Source organism: Lonchura striata, chromosome 7 (genome assembly GCF_046129695.1).
Source record: "Lonchura striata isolate bLonStr1 chromosome 7, bLonStr1.mat, whole genome shotgun sequence".
NCBI classification, from domain to species: domain Eukaryota; kingdom Metazoa; phylum Chordata; class Aves; order Passeriformes; family Estrildidae; genus Lonchura; species Lonchura striata.
Window position 1 is genome coordinate 9768601 of NC_134609.1, and position 20953 is coordinate 9789553.

General features: G+C 40.5%; 2 protein-coding genes across 4 annotated transcripts in view; one reads left to right on the forward strand and one right to left on the reverse strand.

The window, feature by feature from the left end:
• Positions 1–3677: 3677 nt before the first annotated feature.
• Positions 3678–10278, reverse strand: RPS24 (ribosomal protein S24). 2 transcript variants are annotated; one of them, XM_021526687.3, is made up of 7 exons: positions 10162–10278; positions 8805–8870; positions 8091–8300; positions 7546–7656; positions 6679–6695; positions 4623–4658; positions 3678–3772 (listed from the first exon to the last, which is right to left on the reverse strand). In XM_021526687.3, exons 1-5 carry the CDS (start codon positions 10162–10164, stop codon positions 6690–6692), a joined length of 396 nt encoding a protein of 131 aa, XP_021382362.1. In that variant the 5' UTR covers positions 10165–10278; the 3' UTR covers positions 3678–3772; positions 4623–4658; positions 6679–6689. The 2 variants fall into 2 exon arrangements, with proteins under 2 accessions (XP_021382362.1, XP_021382364.1); XM_021526689.3 differs by lacking the exon at positions 6679–6695.
• A 490-nt stretch (positions 10279–10768) lies between these two features.
• Positions 10769–20953, forward strand: part of POLR3A (RNA polymerase III subunit A) — a 31527-nt gene continuing 21342 nt past the window's right edge. For both annotated transcript variants that reach the window (XM_021526691.2, XM_077784566.1), the window contains exons 1-13: positions 10769–10877; positions 11778–11913; positions 12427–12564; positions 13077–13248; positions 14002–14156; positions 15083–15322; positions 16246–16408; positions 16604–16740; positions 17270–17373; positions 18065–18206; positions 18695–18835; positions 20026–20095; positions 20778–20905. In XM_021526691.2, coding sequence (XP_021382366.1) covers positions 10834–10877; positions 11778–11913; positions 12427–12564; positions 13077–13248; positions 14002–14156; positions 15083–15322; positions 16246–16408; positions 16604–16740; positions 17270–17373; positions 18065–18206; positions 18695–18835; positions 20026–20095; positions 20778–20905 — 1770 coding nt within the window. In that variant the 5' untranslated portion in view covers positions 10769–10833. The remainder of the gene's footprint in view (positions 10878–11777; positions 11914–12426; positions 12565–13076; positions 13249–14001; positions 14157–15082; positions 15323–16245; positions 16409–16603; positions 16741–17269; positions 17374–18064; positions 18207–18694; positions 18836–20025; positions 20096–20777; positions 20906–20953) is intronic.

Genomic DNA, 20953 nt, shown 5'->3' on the forward strand with positions numbered 1-20953 from the left:
AAAATATTAAACTGTTTTGATTGTTATTTTTACATTGGCTGTTAAATCAGACAGAAAACGCTGAAAAAGCAAAATGTCAGTCCCAATTTTCTACTTACAGCCAACACTGTGCAGGAGATATGGATCTGAGGTCATCTGTCACAGAAAAGTTTTATTATCAGTGATTGAAACCTGTTATCAAATCAACACAAATGATGCCTGGCTTAACAAACAGGCTAGCAAAAATTGACAGAAAATGATAGCAGGGTAGCAGCTCCAGTACAATCAAATCAGATCATCATGAAAGGCAACGAAGCATGTTTCTCCTAATGGGGGTCAGTGTGCAGCCTGGCCAGCTTCATTAAATAACAGCTGTATTTTAACCCAATGAACACAAGTACAAACTGCTGCCATCCACCCCGGTGAAGCACTGCACTCTTCGCTTTTGCTGCTAGTGCAACATCTACTGCTACAAGAAGGCAGGGGTGCTCTGAATCCTCTGCCCCAGCACATTACTGGACTTTACCTAAGATCTCAGTGTATGAACAGCAGCCCAGAAAGAAGCTGGAGCTTTGTCAGGAGCACTGGTTGACAATGGCCAGCTCTACCTTCTGCCACACAGGATATCTTTTAGCCACTTCTGCAGCTGTTTCAATAGCCACAGCCTTTACAGAGAGGAATAAATTAAGAGGGAATTTATGGAATTCGAAAATTTCCCAGGTATTATTTTTATTTTTTTTTATTATTTTTATTTATGCTAGAATTCAAAAATGTTAGCAACAAACTCAAGTTTCCATTTAATCCCTTCACAATGAAAGTGTCCAAAGACATGAAAGTATTTGGATGTGCCTGCTCCTGACAGTGATTTGTAGAAGTTTATTTAAACCTTTCCATTCTACCTCTTAGATGCATTACAACATAGAAGTAATTTAATCTTATTGCTATTCTGTTAGGGACATTGATGAACTTTTTGCCACCTATATTGGAAAATTTATCTGCTCAAATGAAATTTTGCCAGCATTCATAGAAAAAATAATTAACTACTCTTATCTCTTAGCACTATTAAAATATCAGCCAAAAAAGGTTCACTAGATCTTGTTTTGCTCAAATAGAAGCACATGAACAGGAAGCATTTACAACAGATATTTCAAACTTATTATATGAATGTAGTATCATCAACAGCTGTTACTGGACAACATTCTATTTCTTCTATGTAAGAAACCAATGACACTAAAACACTTTTTTAATAGGAGTTGACCAGAATAATATGAACAAGTTAATTTCTTTTGACTGTTGCAAACAGATTTGATAGTGACCCACATACTTCAATCCTTAAATGACACATTTTGTATCAATAGGAAGAACTCACATTGCCCATTGAGCTGACTGTTGGTATCACAGTCTTCTCAAAGCATATTATGCCTCATTTATTTCAAGCTATTGTTGGTATCAGCTTCATTTCTTCCCCTCAATATTTGTTCTCAAACTTATTGCCAGCTAGTCCCTAGACAAAACCACCTCACTGCACCCAGGTGTTGTCAAACTTTGCCATCTTTCATCTTTATCAAAGCTCTCTTTTTCTGTGCAGCCAGGACAGTAATCTCTGGTCTTTCCACCAGACTCTGCATCACTGCTCTTACTAGGCCTGCTATACAATTTTGACTCCTTCCTACAGCAAAACACCAACTCCAACCAGCCCTAAGCATTGTAAACAGTGATTAATGCAAGTCTTTCCACATATATGAATTTGACATTGCTTGCCACCAGATTAATTTAGAAGTTGTTCTCCAAAATTCCTTCATCTTCTTCTCTGGATTCCAGACTGTTGTTAACTAGATAAAATTATTGAGATCCTGAAATATGAGGGCCAGGCCAGGCAGGCAACAGTGACAAAGCTATTACTTCTAAATTATGGGATGTGCCAAGATCAGCAGGAAATAAAAGGATTCCTTCAGTACACTGTAGGGAAAAATGTGAAGGTTCCTGTTCCACTTAATTATTGTTTTACCTCCCACAGGAAAGGGGACTAACCTAGAGTGTTCACAGCATGACATGCGCATTAAACTTCTGAATTACAGAAAAGCTCCTACACCTTGCTTAGACTGGAGTGCAGAGGCAAACTCTGGCAGAGCAAACCTCACATGAAGACCTGTGCACAACTCCCAACTGCTGGAGCACAAAGATTCCAATAATATGGCGCCAAGCTCTAACTATTTCAATCCATCTGCTTTGCAATGTTACTGTACTACCCACATAAACAAATCCATACTAAATAAAATGCAAGACATTACAAAGCTGAAGGAATCCTTCAGTACTCCAGTTCCAGAAATAATTTCCTCTTCTGGAGGCAGACACCCGCAGAACAGCACTGTTTACTATGTAAACTCAAAACATCAATCCTACACAAGGCACTCCGCCACATACCTTTATGCAAGCATTTCTTTAAAGATCCTTTCTTGATTGCATAGAACTAAGGTAAGGAGGCTTCTGAAAAGAGCAACTAGAATTTGTGCCAGCAGTCTAGAGCTTTCAAGTAGTAAACATTTGGAAAACACTAACTCTATGGTCTTCTCTGAAACAGATGGTTTCCATTGAATTCAAACCAAAATTGAAACAAACATATCACTTCATGTCTCAGCTCCTTCACACTGTTTTTAATGCATGTCTTCAAAGAAATTGACCTCTTTGGCAGGGGACAATTTGGCCTCCTTTCAGCCTATTCTATGAAAAATTGCTGAGTGTCTTCCCTGCATTTGTATTGCTGTGTTCACACCACCCCCTAGTGACTGTTCAATTACACTAAATAGTGTCACTCCTCTCCTTTCATGCTGAACATTATATATGGGAAGGGTTTACTGCAGCACCACAGCTATGAGCTGTACAGCTAACAGCATGATGCTGTGAACAGCCAGCAGCAACCCCACTAGCTCAACTCAAACTGAAGGTATTGCAAGAGGCATTAAGTGCTTCATCTGTACTTAGCAGATCTAGTACAACAGCCCCTTTCCAACCCTTTAACAACTCTTAGCTGTGATAGAGCTGGTTTTCTCCCTCAAACACTAGAAGTGTTTTTACCTGTCTCACAACATGCTGCCCAGTACAAAGGTAGTGCAAATTCAAAAATACTGCATTTAGGTAAAATGTCAGAGCCTTACTCAACACAGTTGCTAGAGCTGCCCAGTCTGTTTCAGTCCAATTTAAAGTACAGAATTTCTGCTTTCCATACTCCTCAATGCACCAGACACTATCAAATTAAAATTTAGGGGTGTGCCACACATCTTGCAGACCAGAGACAGACCCCAGAGACTGTCCTGATAACTCAGGAACAAAATACAAATCATTCCCAATGCCTTCATTAGCCTTAACTGTGGAAGCAGGCAGCTCTGAGTATCTCTGTCTGCATGTTTGCTTCTCCCTTCCACTGTATTCTACAGGTCTATATAAAACAGGCAGCCAAACAAAAGGACTTTGCAAACCACAGCTTGAACAAGAGCAAGTCTACCTCTAACACTGCCTGCTTGCAACTAGCTCCTACTACTACCTGTAGTAGTAGGAAGCTGTGGTTCACTTCAAATTGATACTCAAAACAACACTTGTTTAATTATGAAAAGATTTTAATCCAGTGCAAACAGTACACCTATACTGAATTTCTCAAACTTTAAAAAATGGTTACTTTTGAATTAAAAGGCAAACCAGTATTTTATTGACAGAGTTTATTTGATGTTAAAGTCAGATGAGCAGCTTCTGCTTTCCAGAGTAATTCATTCTATACTTCTTCATAGAATGATGCTGCCTGTAAAGGGAAAAAAAAAAATATATCACTCACACACAATTAAAACAATTTTTATGTTTGTACTTTTATAAAGCCTGAAAAACTGTTTCCCAAACAAGTCAGGTGAACCACATTGCTCTTGTAAGAGCACAAAGCTGAAAATTTCCCAGCACTGCCATGGCAAAAAATGAGCCTAAATTATAGCAATTCTGTAGAAGATATAAACAAGCTGTGACAGCTTTCTGTTTAAGACATTACACTCACTATATCAGCTCCCAGACAGACTGTTTAAGTTCCTTCCAACTGAATCACTCAGACCATTTCTAATAAAAACAGTTTTTTCTGGAGCAGTTATGACCACAGCACTTATATTCCTGCAGCAAAGATATAAAAATGTAGTCTGACTTGTTTGTAAGAGTATCCTGTTTGTAAGTATTTTACTTGAAATGAGTACCTGTAAAAAAACAACATACACTCGTTCCAAAAATAGGTATCATGCTACTTCAATCTATTTCAGACAATAAAACTCAAGTACCTATCCTCTCTTGAGTATACCTACATATGAAAAGTATAAGCCTTGTTTACAGCAAGACTAAACAATCGGCAACTTGGGTAACAGTAAATCTAAAGTACCTAATATATTATTTCAGTCTTTATACTGATCAGGTATTTCATGCAAGTCACAGTCACATGAGCTACTAACTGAGTAATAAGTGCAGAAGTGATTTGTAAATATTTTTAGCCTTAAACTCTTGCACTGAGCTCTATGTCTGCACAAGTTCCAATCTTTGTATAAATGCACCTCAGACTTGTTATCATAATGACTGCACTGCTGAATGCCCACCCTTAAAAAAGCATTCTGAAGGCATACCTGTTGTCTGTTTTCCACCAGAAGAATGTTCATTTACTGAAAAAGAAAAAGCATAAATTAGTAAGAATTTTATCTGAATTCTACTACTGTAGAAAATTGAGCTTTAAGGGTTTTCACTGACACTCACATGCTTTTTTCAATTAACCACACTGAAATGTGATAGGAAACCCTGGAAGTTCTGACTACTGCAGAGACTGAAGACTTAAGATTTCACTTACTCCCTTAAACTCAACAGCTCTTTAGAGCTTAACTAATGCTCAGAATGTAACTGCCTGTTCAATAATTACACCTATAGGCTACAACGGCTTCCAAGTGCTTATCCATCCACACTTGTGTTTGACAGCCCCACCTGTCAAAAGCTGTCACAGCTACAGCTGTGACATTAAAAGGGAAGGTGGGAATATTTCTGCATTTCAGTATCACTATTTTGAATGCAAAGACCAGGTGAGCACACTCACATATACTTATTGCAAATTTTAGCAAGCTCAGCAAGCTCTAGAGCCACAGAATATATTAAATAACACAAAATATTTTAAAATAGTTCTCTTGAAACTGCAGAGAAAACAGAATGGGAAGTGAAAAGAATAAGAAGTGAAAGGAAGCATCAAAGAAAACTTAACAATACATCAGCATATGTCATGACTACATCATACGTAATTTTTAGAAGATATACTTGCCTAAACGTTTCTTTCTAATCAATACTGATACAAGGTAAAATAGTTCTCACAGACTTTGTAGGTGGACTCAAAAATGTATTCCAGAGCTCCTATTAAAAATTCCTCCACACAGCTGTGATAAGGATGATGAACCATATCACATCAGCATCTTTGAACACGCGTTTCTGAAGACAAAGTTTACTGTTTTTTGATAATGCAGCACAGAATTATTCTCAAGTAAGTTGCTCAGGAAGTGCACAAAATAATTTATCTTAAGTAACAACACAAAGATTAACAAATCTGGTAAACAAGTCATATCTAACCCATGCATACTTATCAACTGAAAGATCGGTTAAAAAGACATCAAAGTATCTCTAATCAAAAACATAGTTCACCTACTACTGAGACTACACGTTCGTTTGACAAGCCATTGATACACATCTCCTACATAATTACCACAGGGCATGATCCTTTCCTTCAATTTCTGAACTGTTGATAGGCTGTAAGAACTTCTATGAACTAGACACCATTAATAGTTCAAGTGAGTCACTTGATCACTTTTCATTAACTCAAAACCAGCTACCTTCAGGTGTAAAAGTCTTAAAAGGAAGAAATTCCTCCAAACAACTGGGATTGGTGCAACATGAAATTACTCTTTTTCCATTGACAGAAGTGGGTACATTAGGTGTTATTACTACACCAAATGCTAATTTTGTGCCATGAACCATTGTAGGACTTAATGATTAAAACAGCATTAAAGCACAAAGGAAGACGGCTCCTCATGTTTTCTAGTAGAGTAATTCTCTGATCTAGTAACTGCCAGTAACACTGGTTTCTTTCCATCCAGGGATAACAAGAACTTCACCTCCACACTAACTACAAAATCTAATTTAATTGAGATTTCCAATTCCACTGTAATTTGTGTCTTAACTTGGAAAACTGCAGGGCAAGAGTTAAATACAATTTAATGTTGACAACCGTGCCATTTCCAAGCACCACCTCAAATGCACCTGTGATGTGACTCAGCTTTCATGTACACCACCACTTTCACACAATGGTCAAGTTACACATGCAACTGCACTGTACTACTTTGAAAATAGGATCCTGTTGTGACTGAACCAACCTCTCAAGTCAACAAGATTGGATTTCTTGGATTTCTTCTCACTGGGAATTATTTTCAAGTTTATTCACTAGTTTCAAAAAATCTGGTTTGCTACTAGGCATATTTTACTTCCAAGTCAAACGAATAAAATTCATTATGTAATTAGGTAAACCCTCACATGACAGATGTAAGTTTAAATCAAACATGCATACAAGGCAGTACAGTGCTTTAATTAAAAGGATAGACACATTTTAGTGATGTATAATTCAGGCACCAAATCCATGCTCATTTCCAGTACCTGCAGTTACTTCATTTCTGATGGAGAGTTCCAAGAAAGTAGGAAAAAAGCAAAAGTGAAGATTACTAAAGTTCAAGATATCAAGGTATTTTCACAGCTACAGAACTAAGCATCAAAACCCATTACCCTCTCTCCCCTTGCTAAAACACCCCAAAAAACCCCCGCTTGCCTGCACAGCTTATTTAATTTTTATCAGAAGATGGAACACTGTGAAGGAAAGTGACTAGATTCCCACCCAACGCATGCCTCAGCTTTGGCTGTTTCATGAGAGGAAATCTGCCTCCTTCCAACCTGCCTGTATCAGGTCCTAGCCACAGCCCAGGAGGGCTGCATCGGTCTAGCCTCACCAGAGAAAGACTCCACTACCTTGGGCATCAGTCCCTCAGACCCCAAGGCATCCTACCTTATTTCTATTTACACAGTCCTCACTGCCTACAGCACACATCCTTAACAAACTTACCTCGGGAAGGAACACCATACCAACAGTAACTTGGGGGAGGAAGCATTAGGGGTTTAGGCAGGCTGAGCAACAAGTGTTAAGATTATCCAATGTGTGTATTGCGAGACTGAGTTAAGTGATTAGAGCTACACTGTTAGATTTATGAAGTTTAACTTTAGTTCAAGTGACACATAGGAAACAGTAATTTAGGAAGCATTGTTTCATGTTGTATCAGCTAGGCTGGCAGCAGTGAGGAGCACAACTAAGCTACTGAGCTGATGACAAGCTATACAACATACAGTTTACCTTCTGTTATCCAGTAGAACAGGTGAAAAAATGGAAGAGAAACAATGTTATTCTGTTGAAGAACTCATAATCAACATTTCAAAGGCATGTTCACTCTAGCTTAAAAGATAGTCTCATCCTACCTTCTTGCCAGCACCAACATTTGCCTTGGCTGTGCCCCTGACTTTCTTCATTCTGTTCTTACGCTCTTTTCGCTGCTTCCTGGAAGTCTTTTTCTTTTCATACAAGCCGTGCTATTAAAAACAGTTGAAAGTTGCTTTTAACATTGTTTCTCTACTAACAACCCTGGAGTTTAAGTTCCATGATTTCTGAAATGTTCTAATACAGTTTAAATTTCAAAAATTAACTAAATAGCAAGATTGTTAACTAATGAATGATTCAACACACAACGTAAACATTGAAAAGGCACATGGATCAGCCCCATTTCTTATGCTGATTCTAGACCTTTATTAGTGTTTTGTTAAAAGTTACTGCTAAACACCTCTGGCATTATCAGTTTTGCCTTCCCAATTCCCTAGTAATATAGAATAAAAACACAGCCCATTTTGCAAATGCAGAAGTTAAACGTGCTCATACATAGGAGCTCTCATACAACTGTACTTGAATGTAAAAACTTGAGTTTTTACACGTGCAAATCCTGTTTTTGAGATACCAGAAAACAACATACCCTGGCAAGCCTGTGCTTTGGTTCATTTTTCTTTGCATAGTCCAGGGAATCATAGATCATGCCAAAACCTGTTGTCTTGCCACCACCAAAGTGAGTTCTGAAGCCAAAGACGAAAATTACATCAGGGGTTGTCTTGTACATTTTTGCCAGCTTTTCCCTGATTTCTGTTTTGGGGACTGTGGCCTTCCCAGGATGAAGAACATCAATCACCTATAAAAGATTTTCAACAAGTTGATGAACGGGCAATATCCAGTACACAGCCCCACCAGGTGCTACAGTTCCACCACGTTCAGATGTTCCTTGCTTCACTGAGTCATTTAGACTGAAAAATACCTTTAAAATCATTAAATACAACGGTAGATCCAATCCTGCCAAGTGTCTCAATGGTGCTAAGCCACGTTCTGAACTGCTACACTTACATGTCTTTTGAATACCTGCAGGGAAGATGACTTAACCACTTCCCAGGGCAGCCTATTCCAATGCTTAATAATCCTTTTGGTGCAGAAATTATTTTCCTCAACATCCAGTCTCAAGCTGGTACAAGTTCACCATCAAGATTTACTTTGAGCATACGTCAACGTATTTAAACCCGTATGCTCTCACAATTCTTAATTTAAAAACCCTGTAGATTTTAAGGGCCCCTTATTTATAGCAGCTAAACCTTCCAGCTTGGAACCACTAAACAAATAAAGGCAATTTTCTGTAGTCTTTTACCATCTGCTTGCGCTGCAGAAGTCTGTTAGTCATGAACTTCCTGGTTCGGATGGTCACTGTGTCATTCTGCATTTAAAATAAAACAAAACAATAGTTACAAATGCAACAGAAATGAGTAGGTATATAAATAATGCACAGTAGTACCACAACAGTCAGGAGCCTCCCATACTGGCAGTGAGCTCACAATTAAGTGGGCTGGTCTTGGGCTACAGAAAACACCTTTGAGTGAGAAATTGATAAAGTCAATCCCCAGTTTCCAAAACACCACAGCAACATACACACCACCATGAAAAACTGAAGCAGCTTTTAGTAAGACACAGATCTCAATCCCAAGTACGCTAATACAACAGAAGTTTCCTAAACCCAAATGTTTGAAGCCTCTATGGCTGCCCACCCCTAAGGACAAGGGAGCATCCATGACTCCTGGTTGAAAGGAAGAACAGGTCAATGGGTACAGAAAAGCTTACCCAGTTTTTTCAGTAAATTACACACTTGGTACGGTATTTGGTGTGTTCATACCTGACCTCAGAGTAAGGACATGGCAATGGGTGGGGGAGGTAAAGAGCATGGTGAAAGTGAGGATACAGAACAAAGTGACTGACCATGCACTAGAACAGTAAAGAAGCTCTTCCTGATGTTCAAGTGAAACTTCCTGGGCATCAGTTTCTGCCCTTGCCTCGAGTACTAGTGCCTGGCACCACCAGCAGAGCCTGGCTACATCCTTAGATACCTCCCCTCAAATACTGATACACACTGGTAAGATCGCCTTCCTGTCACCCCTTCTTAAACTGAAGACGTTCAGCTCTCTCAACCTTTGCTCATAGGAGAAATGCTCCAGTCCCCCGGCTGTCCTCACTGCCCTCACTGGAACCTCCAGGAGCTCCATATCTGTCCTGGACTGAGGAGCCCAAACCTGGACACTACGCTCCAGGTACAGGCTCACCAAGGCTGAGAAAAGAGCAGATCAGCTCTCTCGAGCTGCTGGACACGCTCTTCCTAACGCAGTGCGGAAACTTCTCTGAACACCGTGCTCGCCGCTGCTTCCACAGGGCCTTCAGGCAGGAGCAGCCGCGATGAACGCGGTGTGACCCCGGCAGCCCCCGAGCAGCAGCACACTGTCCGCACTGTCCGAGCGCGGGGCTGCTCCGGCCGAACACACTGCGGGCCCGCGCCCCGCAGCTCGCTGCTGCCGGCGGGCGCGGCGGCCGGGCCGCGGGAGCCCGGGCCCGGTGCCCGCCATTCCGCCGCGGGCGGGCGCGGGCGGGCCGGGCCGGCGGGGCGCGGCGGGGCGCGGGCGCGGCGGGGCGCGGATGGCGGCGGCGCGCGGCGGATGGCGGGGCCCGGGCCCGGCACTCACCATGGCGGCGACGGCGGCTCCGGCGACCGGAAAAGAAAAGGACCGGCGCCGCCCCGCGGCCAATCATAAGAGAGCCCTTTCTGCCGGGGTGGGGCTGTGCGTGCGGCCGTCCCGCCCGGGGCCGCAGGAGCCCAGCGGGCGTGGCTGTGGCGTGCTCGTAGCGCGGGGGTGAGGCGCGGGGCGGTGACCGCAGCCCAGCTCCGCCCCGCCGTGCGTTGGCTCCGGCTCGGGGCCGTGCGCCTGGGGTCCCGCCGCTGGTGACCCGGGGCTGCTGTGGGGACACGCAGAGCCACGGACTGAACGTGGTGGAGCAGCCTGGCTGAGGAGTTGCTTGGGGCTCAGGGAGCTGGGGCCTCTTCGGCCTTGGAAAGAGACGACTGAGAGGGAGCGTCATTCATGTGCATAGACAGGGAGGGGTGTCAGAGGGCGGCGCCGGGCTCAGCCCCGTGCTGCCGGGGAATAGGCCGAGGGGCGGTGGGCAGGCGGTGCTCGGGAGGCTCCCTGGGCAGCAGGAGCGGTTCCCCCGCCCTGCGCTGAGCGCGCCGGCAGCAGGTGCCGCCAGGGCCGGGGCGCTGCCCGGACCGCGCTGCCGGCAGGGGGCGCTGCGGGCGGAGGCCGCGCTGAGCGCCCCGGGCCCGCCCCGCGTGCAGCCGCGCGGGCCCCGCCGCCGCGATGGTGAAGGAGCAGTTCAGGGAGACCGATGTGGCCAAGAAAATGTGAGTGGGGGTCCTGCGGTGCCCGGGGCTGGGGCGGCAGAATTGCGGGACAGAGCCGCTGTAGCGGAGCTGGGGGAGTGCTGGCGTGGCGGGCCGCGGTGGGTAGCTCGCGGCTCACGCTCCGCTCCTCGGAGCGCTGGCACGGGCTGGGTCCTCCCACGGGTGGCTGTGCCTGTGTCCAGCCGTGGGGGTGCCTGGGAAGGTCGATAAAATCCCTCAGATAAAAGCCACCAACTCACCGTAAAGCAGCTTTATGTTTTGCAATTATATGAAAACATGTTTCAGCAACGTTGTGAATCAACCTAGCCATTTTTGCATTGTTTTCGAGTGCTTTGGGGTCCTGAGAAAGGCAAGGAAGCTGCTGAAGGATCACTAGCCCTAGGGGGAGCGTCTGAGGGAGCTGGAGAGTTCAGCTTGGAGAAGGAGGCTCAGGGGAGACCTTGTCACTCTGAAATCACCTGAAAGGACGGTGTAGCCAGCTGGGAATTGCCTTCTTCTCCCAGGCACCCAGTGACTGGATGAGAGAGCACAGCCTTAAATTGCACTAAGGAAGGTTTAGCTTGGACATCAGGGAGAACTTCACAGAAAGGGTGGTTAGACATTGAATGGTCTGCCCAGGGAGGTGGTGGAGTTACTGTCCCTAGAAGAGTTTAAGGAAAGCCTGCATGTGGTGCTCAGTGTTATGGTCTAGTTGACAAGGTGGTGTTTGATCATAGGTTGAGTTCAGTGATCTCTGAGGTCTTTTTCAACCTGATTGGTTCTGTGATATTTGCATGTAGGTGTTCTTGCCATTGTAAGTGGTTTTGCATATATATACACATATATATATATGTATATACATATACACACGCCTATATATATATATATATTTGCCCATAAATCTGAAATTTCCTGTCCTAGAAGCCACATCTGTTTTGGCATGAAATCTCCAGAAGAGATGCGTCAGCAAGCTCATATTCAAGTGGTCAGCAAAAATTTGTATAGTCAGGACAACCATCACTCTCCGCTGCAATATGGAGTGCTGGACCATCGCATGGTGAGAGCCTTTCTTTTGTTTTCTAAACTCTTTCTGGAGCATTTCTGAAGTGGTTAAAAAAAAAGAAGTTGGAGTCACTGAGATTCTTTGTCCAAAGTAAGTTCAAATGAGTCTTTACTTAAATTTCATAGACTGTTAGCTGCAGTGCCAGCTACTTTTTTCACGCTTTTGGAGGGCAGGAGTGCATTCTCTTGAGGAAGTAAGTTACTTTTCTGCCTGCTGGGACACCCAGAGACATGTGTCACCAAAATGCCACACTGTAGTGGGCTGTAAATCAGCTGCAAGAGCTGCCTTAGTCCAGGTCATTGGTGTCAGCAGGGGCTGTGTGTAAAAACCACTTTTCTTAGGGATCAGAGTTACTGTAGTGCTATTGGTGTGCTTCTGGTGCTGAGGAAGAGGAGTGACTCTGCTGCTAGGATTCCTGACTAGCTTATAAACTGCTGTATTTTGTCTCTGTCCCATCAATTACAGCTAACTTTTTTTCTCTGCATGTGTGTTCCCTTTCTCCCAAAGGGAACCAGTGAAAAAGACCGTCCCTGTGAAACCTGTGGGAAAAGTCTGGCTGATTGTTTGGGGCATTATGGGTACATTGACTTAGAACTGCCATGTTTTCACGTTGGGTACTTCAAAGCTGTGATAGGCATCTTACAGGTAAACATGATCATGGTTTGTTGTCAGTTTCTAGTCTAAAAAGGGAAATTTTCAGAAAAGATGATGCTTGAAAGTAATTGAGAAGACAAAAATAAGGTTGCATTATTAGTCTGTGTACGTTTTCTTTTGTAGAATACATGTATTTGAAGACCAATCTTAGTGGTGTTCTGTGTAATCTCAGACTGAAAAATTTCATCTATTATTTTTCTGCAGTTTGAATTCAATATATGCAGGATAATTTGCCTTTCAGAACATCCCAGTAAATCAAAGCTCTGTTTGCTTTATATGAATTTTTAAGGATCTGCAGAGCTTAGCTAAAGATTTGCCTCATAGACTGTATTTTTCTCATGTGCTTTTTAATGTGTGTTCCAATATGTGATTTGGTCTTTCAATCAAGACAGTGGTATCTCATTCAAAAAAAATGCATTGTGTTGGAGAGCTTAAGCTGTAGTTCAGGAGGTGACATCTGAATGTGTCTCAAGCAGCTGTGTTTATATATGTTTACCTTTAAGATGATCTGCAAAACCTGTTGCCGCATCATGCTGTCAGTGGAAGAAAAAAAGCAGTTTTTGGATTACCTAAAACGACCTGGCCTTACATATCTTCAGAAGAGAGGGCTAAAAAAGAAAGTGTCGGAGAAGTGCCGAAAGAAAACCACTTGTCCTTACTGTGGGGCCTTTAATGGTGAGTATTGAAGTATGTTTTATTTTTTTCATCTGCACTGGTCCCATGTTACTGCTTTGTAAGGACTTGGTGTATTACAGATTCATAGTAGATGGTTAATCCCTGACTTAAAGCTTCTAACTCATGAAAATTATGGGTTCTTTGTTGAAATGCTCAGTAACTCTATAAAAGCAGTGCTGCTTCATCATACATTCCCAGTCTGCACATAAGGGGCATAAATAAACAGTAGGCATTTAGAAAAGTTACATGATGGGTCAGAATACTTCATGAAAAGAAATTGAGCATTTGGAGTAGTCTGTGAAAGCTTCATAAATAATATTACTTGCATGACATAAATATGCTTATCAGATTTTTCTGGTACTTCACTTCCAAAATTACTTCAGAAGATACTGGTAAGATACATAAATGGTGCTTCTTAGTCCTGTTTTTAGTGTGGGAACTTCTATTTTAGAAATATCTCCTGTGAATGAGGTGAAGTTGAATTAAAGGTGTAGGTTAAACCACCTACTTTCAGCCTCAGAGGCTGCACCATCATGTAGGTACACCATACCATTCATATAAAAAGGTGTAACTTGGTTGTTCTGTGAGTTTAGGAAGCTGGTTAATAAAGCTGATTAAGTTTTGTTTTGTTCTTATGTTCATTAAAGGTTTAGCTTGTTTTGGAACTGTAACTTACTTAAGTTTTGGTGGTGTGTTGTGTTTCTGCTATTTTGAAATAAAATCCCAAGACAATTCATATTTAATTCCTTGCAGGAACTGTGAAGAAGTGTGGTTTGTTGAAGATAATACATGAAAAGTACAAGACAAATAAGAAAGTTGTAGATCCAATAGTATCTACTTTTCTCCAGTCCTTTGAAACTGCCATTGAATATAACAAAGAAGTGGAGCCCTTACTGGGAAGAGCTCAGGTGAAATTTATTATAACCTACTTTTTTTTTTTTTATGAAATAAAACTCCTTAAAGGCTTGCAGTGTATCAGTTGAAGTCTTGTGGTGATCCAATAATTTTGTATATCAAGATACATGAAGAATGTTTGTATCCACTGCAGTAATGTTAATTTGGCTAAAATGAGAGATTTAGTATATTAGCATGTTCTGGTACACCATTACCTACCTGTAAAGAAAGGGGTGTTCTTAGTGTGTTGTGCTTCTATAAACTAGAGCAGGAAGAAGAAATATAGGTCCATATAAAGTTTCCATGTATATATAGGTTCACTGTAACTCCAGTATTAATTCCAATACACACATTTTCTTCAGAAGTTCTTAATGTTGAGAAAGAAAGAGGAGACTTAATTTGCTAACTTTTTGTTTCATTAGCTTTTCATTGTATGCAGTTTTGTTTCCTTCTGCTCTTAGCAAGCTGGAAAGATCTCTGGATACATACTTGGATAGAAAAAGTAGTGAATGCAGCAGTAGCTTTACTAAGAGGAGAGAAATTAAATTTTGAAAAGTATCTAGGCAATACTCTAATCATGTGATTTTTTACTAATAAAATAAATACAATGTGCTTTAAGTTTAAGATGTTGAGTTGCTTTCTCTATTGACAATGAAATACTCCCCATTAACTCTTGAGACAAGAGAGCAACATGATAGGAAGTAAACACACATATATGGGGAAAAAATGGAAAGAATATATAGCAAGTTAATATCTGAGATGCTAAAAGCATTGGTTCAGAATAAATAAACCAAAACATAGATTAGTTTGCATGAATAGTTCTCTATTTGCCTTTGAAAAAGGCTATTTCTGAACATCAGTAAAATAAGGGGAGGAGGAGGGAAGCATTGAAACTTGACATGATGGCTTCTTCTCCCTGTTTTCCCAATGGATTTTGTAGGAAAACTTGAATCCTTTGGTAGTATTGAACCTCTTTAAAAGAATCCCAGTGGAAGACATCCCTCTACTTCTAATGAACCCACAAGCAGGAAAACCTTCAGATTTGATCCTCACAAGACTCCTGGTGCCTCCACTATGTATCAGACCCTCTGTTGTGAGCGATTTGAAGTCTGGCACCAATGAGGACGATTTGACAATGAAACTGACAGAAATCATTTTCCTCAATGATGTGATAAAAAAGGTGAGTCAGCCTTCACCCTCTGAGACTGTTGCCTTGAGAAAGATTTGTGTGGGACTGAATACAGCAAGTGGGTTTAGTGCTTACAGTCTGATGCTCTATTTCTATGTCATTGGGCATTTTACTGAAAGATAGGAGAAGCGTACTTCAGATGGAACTGGCTGGCTGCTTGCAGTGTAGGACTTGCTGAAGGTCTACTGGGATTCTTAGGGGAAATGTTTTTTTTTTTTCATTTCAGCTCTTGTCTGTTAACTCTTTTTTTATTTTTTTTTCCCCTCTCCCATGACTGTCATGCTTTTTGCACATTTACTTACAATGAAAATATTACACCTATTGATTTGTGCTGGTTTTTTTTTCTTGTAGACCTTCCTCTCTTTTGACATCATTATGCTTTATTTATTACGCCATCTGTTCTGGAGAAATCAGATTTCATTTAGTATAGCCATCAAATTGAGACTAAAAGATGATTTGACATTTTATCATTTGCTTAGAAGAGCACTTCTATCATAATAACACTTTGGAAACTTTTAAAAACTGTTCCTTTGTCAGGCAGACAAAGCAAATTGAGTACTTGCTCTTCCATGATTGAAAAACTACTAACTACTGATTTTCTTGTCAGTTAAGTTATATTAGCTTAAGTGGATTGGGAAAAATGCAATTTAAAGAAATTCCTAATTTTGTGAGCATTTGTTCAAAGCCCATATTAGTCAAAAGAATTTTTTTTTGCTGGGTTCCCTTGTGACGTGCTTTATTCTATAGTAATATGCATCATCTTAGAAAGTTACTTTCCTGTTTTCATTCCAATTGATGGAAGTTTCATGATGTTATTTGCAAAGGAAGAGCTGTACTCATAACAGAAAAGTTACTGGCTAGTTTAATACATGTTGTTATGTTTATTTTCTGAATTGGATGACTATTTTGTTTAGCATAGGATATCAGGAGCCAAAACACAGATGATTATGGAAGACTGGGATTTTCTTCAACTGCAGTGTGCCCTGTACATTAATAGTGAGCTCTCTGGCATACCCCTCAACATGGCACCTAAAAAATGGACCAGAGGATTTGTTCAGAGACTTAAGGGAAAGCAAGGTTTGTCTAAAAAATTGCTTCCAATTATTTTTTTTTTAATAATTGAACCACAAATCTTTGCTATTGCCAAGTCTCTTTCTGCTACTGCTGTGTTGCACTTCGGTGCTATACCTTAGAAGATATTCTAATGTACTGTCTTAACACATAACATTTTGAGAACTAGTTTTATTTAAAGAGTTTTAACTGTTTTGTTAGGTCGGTTTAGAGGCAATCTGTCTGGAAAGAGAGTGGATTTTTCTGGCAGAACAGTCATTTCACCTGATCCTAACTTAAGAATAGATGAAGTAGCAGTGCCGATTCATGTTGCTAAAATATTGACCTTTCCTGAAAAGGTAAGTAGTGTAGGACTTTAGCATTTTCTATTATTTTTTTTCCCCAAGTCATACCTCAGTGTTGTTTCTTTCCTCACTCCAAAAGGGAACGAATGTACTGCATTATGTTTGAAATACCATTTGTTAATGGTTTGCCAGTTCTCTTGCTCTTGGCAAATAAAAATCTGTAGTATTGGTAGTAGGCAAGTGCTGACAAGATGTGGTGTAAAGAGTGACATCTCTAGAACTAAGAGTTTTGCTTCATGTTTTTTTTTCAATTCATTCATAGATTTATATAAAGGAGTGATTGGGTACTTTTATTTCTAAATTTCCCTCCCGGATTTTTAATTTCATTTCCCTCTGATACTCTGCTCTAAGATAGGCTGAAGTTTTCCTCCTCTATTCCTTCCTGCAAGTTCCCCTCAGCAGCTGGAGGCTGTGTAAGGGGATTATCAATTGAGCCTAAAATTTGAAAACACAAAAGCCACCAGTAAAAACAAGATCCTGGAACATGTTCTGCTTGTTTCTGATTGAAGTCCTTATGCAACAGGTGAACAAAGCAAATATTAATTTTATGAGGAAACTTGTCTGTAATGGGCCTGATGTTCATCCTGGAGCAAACTTCATACAGCAAAGGCACACTCAAATGAAAAGGTATCATACTTATCTGTAATGATTCACTTTTTATTTCTCCTCATCACCTTGTTCTTATTGGTATGTGAAGGCAATTATAGCTGCAGGGGTTAAAATTTGATTTTAGAATCTTTCATAATGGGCAGTACAAAAATAATTGTCTTTATGTTCTCAGGTTTAGTGTATGATTTTTTTAAGTAGTCTCTTTTTTAAACTAAAATGCATATACTAATGATGTTGAACTGCAGTTAGATTTATATTCTTTAATGACTGAGATCTATGTTAATTGAAAATGGAGGGTGTAGTACAGACACAAGTGAAAACATTTGGTTTTGGGCAAGTCATACTGGCTGTTTTCCTGTGAGAGCTAATCTAAAGTCAGTTTATGGGTAGGAAGAAGGGGTAATACATGAGTAAAACATTCTGTACTCTGATACAATTGAAATAAATTCTGTATATTTACAAATGGACTTTTCTTACTTAATGTTCTAATCACTGTAGCTTTGTTGACTAATGTCAAAATACATTCATTGCTTAAAATAGCAGTGATTGATGTTCAGTACACGCCAGTTTCGTCTTCTAGTTACTGTAATACAAATACCTCAGCATTTAATGGAAAAGCTGGTATTATAAACACAGAATTAAGTTTTAGTTGTCTTTCTGTTTAGTGTCTGTGTATCTTCTGACTGCATTATTATCTCTTCCTATGAAGATTTTTGAAATACGGCAACCGAGAGAAGATGGCACAGGAGCTGAAGTTTGGTGACATTGTGGAGCGACATCTGATAGACGGTGACATCGTCCTGTTCAACCGGCAGCCCTCTCTGCACAAGCTGAGCATCATGGCTCACATTGTGAGTACAGACAGTGCAGCCTGCAATATCAGGCACTTGGCCTTTATGGTGTTTCTGTCTTACACATGCAAAAATAAACAGCTGCTGCTGAAACTGTGTGTGGAGCAAGGATGAATGCAGTGCAGGTGTGCCTGTGCATGGGAATGGAGATGTGTACCCAGGCAGGATGTTGTGTGCACACTTCTGCCAAGAGCCATAATTGACCTCTTGTGTGAGCATTTCATTTTTGTGGAGTTGATGTGATCTCTACAAAGCATGTTGTCTTCTGTGCTTTTTATAAATATGCCATAATGAAAATTATTAGCTACATGTCTGTAATATAATGTGAATACAATTTCTGTTAGTTCCTGTTAAATTCTATAATCAGGAATTTTGACTCATGTTTGTAATATAAAAAGGAAACACTTGAGCATGGCTTTTTCTTTTTTTTTTAGCCATGATTGACTGTGTGTGCATCTTTTTTTTTTTTTTTCTTTTTACTTTTCCAGGCTAGAGTAAAACCTCATAGGACGTTCAGGTTCAATGAATGTGTCTGTACACCATACAATGCAGATTTTGATGGAGATGAGATGAACCTTCACCTTCCTCAGACAGAAGAAGCAAAAGCAGAAGCACTTGTTTTAATGGGGGTGGGTATATAAAATGCTCTTGTTGGGATTTTGCTGGTGACAAATGGGCTGAGCCCTTTAGTTCTTAACTTGCATGTGAAATCTGAAATACTATAAAGATTACTGGGTGTGGATAATTTACAACTTTGAAACTGCCTGAAAACTCTGCAGAAAGGATTTAGAATAAATTAGGACTGTTACACCCTTATAATCTAATAGCCTTAAGTTTAACATCTGGGGGAAAAAACAGCATAAGTAGATGTCATCAGTATGCTTCTGTCTGACTGTCCTTAGAGATTGCTACCAGGCTAGGATGGCTCTTACCAGCAGATCCATTATTTGCTTCTGGTCTGGAAATTGCTGATAGATGGACCAACTGGAAATGGGGTGGCAATACTGGGCTTGTACTGGAGAGTGTAGCTTGCCAGAGAAGGCAGGAGGGAGTGGGCTCACAGGGCAGGGTCAAAAAGGGAGAAGGGAGGGTGATAAATAGGGATCTGATGGTTGCAAGCTTTGATCTGTGGTGTGGAGTCAGTAGCATCAAGCTGAGAGTTTACCAATCCACTGCTCCTTTAGGGTTGCTGAATGCTGGTCCTACTTCAGATGTACCTATACAATTATTGGCTGCAGCCTGTTGGAGCTTACTGAACTGACTTGTGAGCTTAAAAAAAACACCCCCAATGTGTGATTTAGATCTGTGTGGGAATGGGTTCAGGCAAAACTGCTCCATGGGTGGGGGTGATTAACTGGAGAAGTAGTTTGAGTAAAACATAGGATCATGGGGCTAGAGGTGGCTTGATTGTTACCCATCAGGAGGGATTACACAATTTGCAGTATTCCAGTTGATCCCTGTAGTGGGATGTAGTGAATGTAACACCTCTTGTTCTTTCCCGTCAAAGCTAGCTTGTCTTCCCTTGCCTGTCCTGCCAAAACACATTGTTTTGCACTTCTGCTTTGGAAACAGAATATGTAATTTCCAGTAACTTTTCTCAGACTGTTCCTTATCTATCAGTAGATGTGCATGGATGAAAGTGAACTGAAACTTCTGGCTTATTTTTTTCATCTTTATGAAGAAAGCTGTAGTTCAATTTAGAGTAAGCTTTGACCATTTCACCTTAAAATAAATGTCTTAAATGGTAGGTTCCATTTTGAATAGCCAGTGGAATATCAGTGCCTACAAATGCATAATAATGTCTTTTTGTGTCATGCAGACTAAAGCAAACTTGGTAACACCAAGAAATGGAGAGCCTCTTATTGCTGCTATTCAAGATTTCCTCACAGGTGTGTATGAGCGTATATCAAAGCTGTGTGATCTAACAGTTGTTCCTTCAGAATCACTTCCCTTTTTCAGAATTTTTCTATATTAATTAAAAACATTCTGTTTTCACAAACCAAAGTGACATTATTAAATAAGGCCTTTGCTTTCCTGAAATATAATGATGCCCTCGGAATAATTTCTGGTGCTGTCTACCTTTGTAGCTGCAGTTATTACTACCTTTGAGTGTATTTTTGCTGTATTTTTCTGCAAATGAGCATTTGAGATCTTTGCATTCAGTAGACAATATAAATTGCTTATGATTATGGTAGAGGAGTTGATTTCACTCAATAGCTATTAGCTTTAACCTACAGTGTGTATCTTCAATGTCTTTAATTCTTTGGGAAATATTCAATGAACATAAGGATGAAAGTGTTAAAAAATAAATGCCAAGGCCTTATTTCACTTACGAAAGAGAGTCTAGAGCAAGAGAGTAGGTTATAGAAATAGACTATTCCTAATTTTCAGACATAGTGTGGAGCAATTGAAACAAAATTTTGGAAAGGATTTACAATTAAATATGTCTAAACTATTGTTTTGCATAGTAAGTAGCTGATTAATATTGGAATTAAATAATTAATGCTGAATACGCAATGGCTTTTAAACTGAATCTGAATTTAGTCTGTCATAATACTTTTTTCATTCCAGGTGCTTATCTTCTTACATTGAAAGATACCTTTTTTGATCGAGCCAAAGCCTGTCAAATTATTGCTTCTATCCTGGTTGGCAAGGATGAAAAGATCAAAGTTCGTCTTCCACCCCCAGCAATTCTGAAGGTGTGTCAAACTATTTTTTTCATGTTACCATGACTTTCTCTATCTTGT